This window comes from Bidens hawaiensis, unplaced genomic scaffold (genome assembly GCF_021521415.1).
Source record: "Bidens hawaiensis isolate Kalapana, Puna unplaced genomic scaffold, B.hawaiensis_p1.1 tig00037557_1, whole genome shotgun sequence".
Taxonomy (NCBI): domain Eukaryota; kingdom Viridiplantae; phylum Streptophyta; class Magnoliopsida; order Asterales; family Asteraceae; genus Bidens; species Bidens hawaiensis.
In genome coordinates, this window is record NW_027496546.1 from 1 (window position 1) to 5,409 (window position 5,409).

Here is a 5,409-nt window from a genome sequence, read left to right on the forward strand (position 1 = left end):
CATGCATTAAAATGTTTTCAGTTATAGAAAAAAATATATAAAAATGTGAACTCTGACCTCTTTATTAATCTCTTCACATATTGAGAGTAACATCTGCTGCTTGGTTGCTGCTAATCCTTTGTCTTTATTTATCTTCTCATTCATAGCAGCCTCCTTTTTAACATGCTTCAAAAAACCATATTATCTAAAATGATTTTTTTGTTATAAAATTATTAAACATACATACCTCTGCAACAAGAGCTTCTATTTCCCTTTGTCTTTGTTCCAAGCCACATTTATTATATTCCACTTGTAATTTCTCATTCTTTAGTTCTTTGGAAGCCTCTTCACACTTGACATCCCTTTCTTTTTCCAACTGTTTTAGTAATTCCTCTAACTGGTTCACTGAAAACAGATGTAAAAAAAAATATTAAGTTTTGAGTGTGTTATGACTCATAAAGTTAAGTTAACAAGAAGCACCTGTGCCTTGGTGTTCAAATAATTTGACTTCAAGTGATTTGTCAAGCAACCCATCATCACCGTTCTTAGCTTTTAGAACCTTCACATCTTTCTCAACCTGTTTTGCTGAGTTCACCTGTTCAGTTTTAACTAAAACTTTTTAAGAATATACCTGTTTCCATTTGACTAAAACCATGTATATTATAGAGCAGGATAGTTGTATGAAACAAAACCTGCTCTTGTAAAGTCTGCATTTGCTTCAAATGTTTGTTCATTTTCCTGCTAGCCTGAGAAAGAACACACAAAAGATATTATTATGCTTTACTTCTAGGCCTGTAAACGAACCAAACGAACATGAACCGGGCAAGTTCGTGCTTGCTCATTTCACTGTAATCAAACACGAACATATAACCAAAACACATTTTTTTGTTCATGTTCGTTTAGTAAGAAAATGAGCATATTCGTGTTCGTTTAAAACCTTAATGAACAGTTCATGAAAGTAAACAAACACAAACGAACATAAACATATAAACGTAAACAAACAAAATTAAACACATAAACGAACGCAAATGGATAAACATAAATGAATGAACAAAATGTGTATTTATTTTCGTTTGTTTGTTTAAATAAACAAAAACTTTGTTTATGTTCATTCGTTTATTACATAAACGAACTTCCGGCCGAATAGTTGATGAATGCTTTGTTCGTTTTACAGGCCTATTTACTTTAAATAAATAGGCAAGAACATTAGAATATAGTTTATATACCTTTGAGTATAGTTCTAGGACAGCAGCTTTTTCATGAAAAGACTGCATTGCTGCTCTTTCTGAATTCTTTGCCTCAATTTGAACCGTCTTCTTCTCCTCCAATGCCCTCTTTAAAATATTAATGAACAAATAGTTTAATAAAGTTTGTACCCATGCCACTAGTTTAAAAATTACAAGGTCGAATAACCTGTACCTGCAGTTTATCTGGAGACTGAACAATTTTGGAACGCAAGCTGGCGTTTTCTTGAGCAGCTTGTACTAAAGCAAACTCAGCACCCGAAATCTATGACAAACACAATGAATTGTAAACGTTAACTTAACTGATCATAATCTTTTAAGACAATAATTTCACAAAAACTGTCAACAACTTCCCTTAATAATGAATAACAAATGTACCTGTTCATCCATTTTCTTAGACGCGTCCCTCTTTTTTATAACTATATTGTTTAGGGACCTTCGGTGCTCATTAAGACTTTTAATAGTCGGTTTCAGCTCTTCGATTTTGACTTCGACTTCTTGAACGAAAGCCCTTTCCCTCTCTCTTGATTCATTTATCTCTGATATTTCTGCATTCAGCTATACATGCAACAAATATACACACACTTAGTTGATTAACTATTAACTAAGCAAGTATGTTTTGTACCACCTGTAATATTCTATCCTCCAGCTCTTGTCTTTGTTCAACAAGAACTGTCAACTCCTCCATAACTGGTTCCATTAGAACCATTTTTGTGTCCCTATAATGTTTAACAAAGATGTAAGTCACTAAGGTTGAAACTTCTAGTTACAATTTCAAGCAATGAATAAATAGTGGCGGAACCAGAACTTTTTACTCTTTTCTTTCCCCGACTACAACTAACAACTCATGTTTTACTTAAAAACACCTGGCTTTTATATATATAATAGATTGACAAAGTCTAGTCGCCGGAGGGTCAATGAACCCGCTTTCAAAGATTACCAAGATCACTACTTATAAGCCCTCTAATCCTTAACCCTCAAGAAACCGGCCTTATTAGACTTAAAAGAAAAACTAGCTCAAAAACCCTTAGGTTTGTAAGTGCGACTTAGCTCAAAAAAGTTTCAGATGAAGAAAATGTAAACACCTGTGAAGAGAAAAGTTGATAAGAGCACTAAGAAACAACAGGGTGCGCTTAGGATCGGGCTTAACAAGATCTTTTAACGTGAACTTCTCCTTTTTGCACCCGAGATCATCCATAAGTTTTCTCATATTTCTACATAAATTCATGATTCTTACTGAATCAACATGCAAATCAGGGTAGTCATGTTGATGATCTAGGTCTGTGAATTCGACTAGACCGTTATTATCCCTACGTACGGATTGAATACAACAACAAATAGTTGATAAAAAGTTAATAGAATATAGTTTAAAATATAGAATTGGGTTTAGAAAGACGTACTGGAGACAGGCCATATGAATGAGAAGCTGTTGGTAGACGTTGGAGATGCTGAAACCGGAACGAGTAGGGGTTTCGAGATCGGCTTTGGAGACGGAAGCAATTCCGGACTCCGCGAGTACTCTGATGATCTCTTCCCGAGGGAGCGAAGTTTGACATATTAATTGTGTGCTAGCTTGTCTCACACTGTCTTTGTGTTATTGTGTAGAATTAATTCTTTTTAGGTTCTGAAGTTTGAACTTTGAAGGTAGAAAAAGGCGGCAATATCCAAAATTTGAAATTCAAAACCTTAAAATACGCAGCTGCTGCAACATACAAACGAGACCTCACAGCTGAGAGAAGTGGTCTACACCTGAAATCGATGAATGGGAGATCATGTTGTACCTGACTACCTGTATTGCACTCGGTATGTGTTAAATTTAGTTGGTTTTCTTAGCAGTGACATATATTCTAAGAAGTGTAAATTAGATTAAGATGATGGAATGACTATTTTAAAAATCTATTGTATTTGCTACATTTTCTTGTGTGTGCGCGCAAGGGTGGATTTCCATGGCAAATGGGTGGTTCACGGAACCACCCGAGTTTCGAAATAATAATGTGTTGATATATAGAAAATATTAGAGGAATCGCATTATAAAATAGGAAGGAACCATCGTATTTCCAATACAAGTGTTGGTTTAGCTGGTAAGTTGTTGGCTTTGTAAACTGAATGTCACGGGTTTGATTCCGCATAGCAGCAAATTTTATGAACTCTTTTTTCTTAAATTCAGCCTTATATCAATTAGGGTTCTATAAAACACAAAGTTACACATTGCCTGCCTCTCTCACTCACTCTCCCCTCTTCATACTCACAAGACACCACCGTGACTGCTTTTTTTTCCCCGACCACCGTGTTTTCTGACCACCGCTGTTGCTTTTCTTTTCCGGCCAACCACACACCACCGTGGCACCGTTGGTCCGCTGCCATTCCTCCTGCCTTGCTACTCTTCCTTGAATCATAAAGACTATTGTATTTATATTATGTGTTTTTTAATTTCTAATGACGGTATCTTAATTATTATTTTATCATATTTTTATTATGTAATGAACTTTGCCCGAACCATCAAACCGACTCGGAATTTTTTATACACAACTCTATGAAATTGAAACATCTAAAAGTAGTGCACCACCCAAAAAAATTTCCTAGATCCGCCGTTGTGTGTGCAAATAGTTTTAACTTTAAAGTCTCTAACTGATGTTCACGTGCAACTTACGAGAGCCCGAGCTTGACTTGTAAAATATATTTTTTATATTTATTTTTAAATTCTGCCTTGGGCTTACGCCTCGATTTGCCTTGAGGCCTGATTTTCAGGCATGATAAAATCTTTGAATGCAAAATAAGACATATTTTTAAAACTGATAGATTGTTGAATGCATATTAAAGACCCAACAAAATTTGGTTGTTGATTATTATGAATAGCAAAAATATCAATTTGATTATGATTTATGGAAATCCCCAATTAGATATGAATCTTAGATGAATAACAAGATGGAATTAGGATAATCTAACCATAAATATGATAATTCTTCTTCCTAATTGAGTAGAGACCTTCCAAGCCTTCTAATCAATTCCAAAATGCTTGATTATAAGTGCAAAGTGTGTTTGTTTAAGTGGAATTCCTGTCTAAACAATTAAACAAATTCCTCTATTTATAAGCTGAGCTGGTAGTCTGACAAACCCCCGTGTTACACCAACACGGCCCCGTGTTACAAGTGTCAGGACCACATTTTTGTCTTTTCTATGACAGCTGGACATGGGGGCATCTTAAGGGAAGCGCGACCTCGTGTTACCAATGTCAGGACCACATTTTTGTCTTATCATGACAACTAGACAAGGGTGCGTGCTTAAGGAAGCGCTGCCTCGTGTTTCAAGTGTCAGGACATCATTTTTTTTTGTCTTATTCAAGAAAGGTGACCACGGGGGCGTGGCAGGGAAGCACGGCCTCGTGCTTGAGTGCCAGGAAGTTTGAAATTTGGCAGTTTCAGTCCCTGGACTTGTTACTCAAAAATAGCGAATATACTTGAATAAACTTGATTTTAACACATAATTGAAATGGCTTACTGATGTGTTAAAACTAGTTTAATAATTATTAACTAAATTAACTAAAAATAAACACTAGGTAATACTCTAGACTCTCTAAAACTCGACTAAACTACTAACCGGCAAGTGAACCGATCGACTCTAGTAAAGCTAAGTAAGTCCGGATATCGAACCCACGAGACTTTCTAAATTACGTTTATTAGCTAATTAGACTCGACTACAAACACGACTTATTAATTTATATTTGTTTGGGGGGGTTTTATTTAAAATACTAATTTAATACTATAACTAAAAACTAATTAAGAAGACAAGTAATTTAAACGAAAACAAAGTTTGTTATGAAAATAAGATGATGATGAGAAAACTACCTAGGCTAGAATCCCCTAAATTTCAGTTATGACTTAATCCGGGAAAATATTTAGTTATGGACTGGGATCGTAAAATAGACACTTAAAAGAAAACCCGAACAGGACCCCTGACCCTTCTCAAGAGACACCTATGGGTTTCTAACAAGTTTTAACGCACACCAGTATTAAAAATCAAGTTCCCTTACGGTCACCTAATTAATTATGATCTAGTTCCTTTATAACGAAATCCTACCTTACAGTGCGGAAATCAAAGGCAATTTAAAATATTTAATTGACTTAATAGACAATAATAAATAATCAACCCTAGACGGACTCCTTACGAAGAACTAAATCTAGCAAGA

At 35.2% G+C, this 5,409-nt stretch overlaps 1 protein-coding gene across 1 annotated transcript; it reads right to left on the bottom strand.

Annotated features, from left to right (window-relative positions):
- Positions 1 to 57: 57 nt before the first annotated feature.
- Positions 58 to 3,587, bottom strand: LOC143589407 (kinetochore protein NUF2 homolog; the record flags this gene model as incomplete). Its single annotated transcript, XM_077070172.1, has 11 exons — positions 3,436 to 3,587; positions 2,624 to 2,806; positions 2,309 to 2,533; positions 1,852 to 1,942; positions 1,602 to 1,781; positions 1,399 to 1,488; positions 1,206 to 1,313; positions 672 to 725; positions 460 to 574; positions 227 to 384; positions 58 to 153 (listed from the first exon to the last, which is right to left on the bottom strand). Coding segments are annotated over exons 1-11 (1,452 nt in total), but the record flags the coding sequence as incomplete, so codon positions are not given.
- Between the last annotated feature and the right edge of the window lie 1,822 nt (positions 3,588 to 5,409).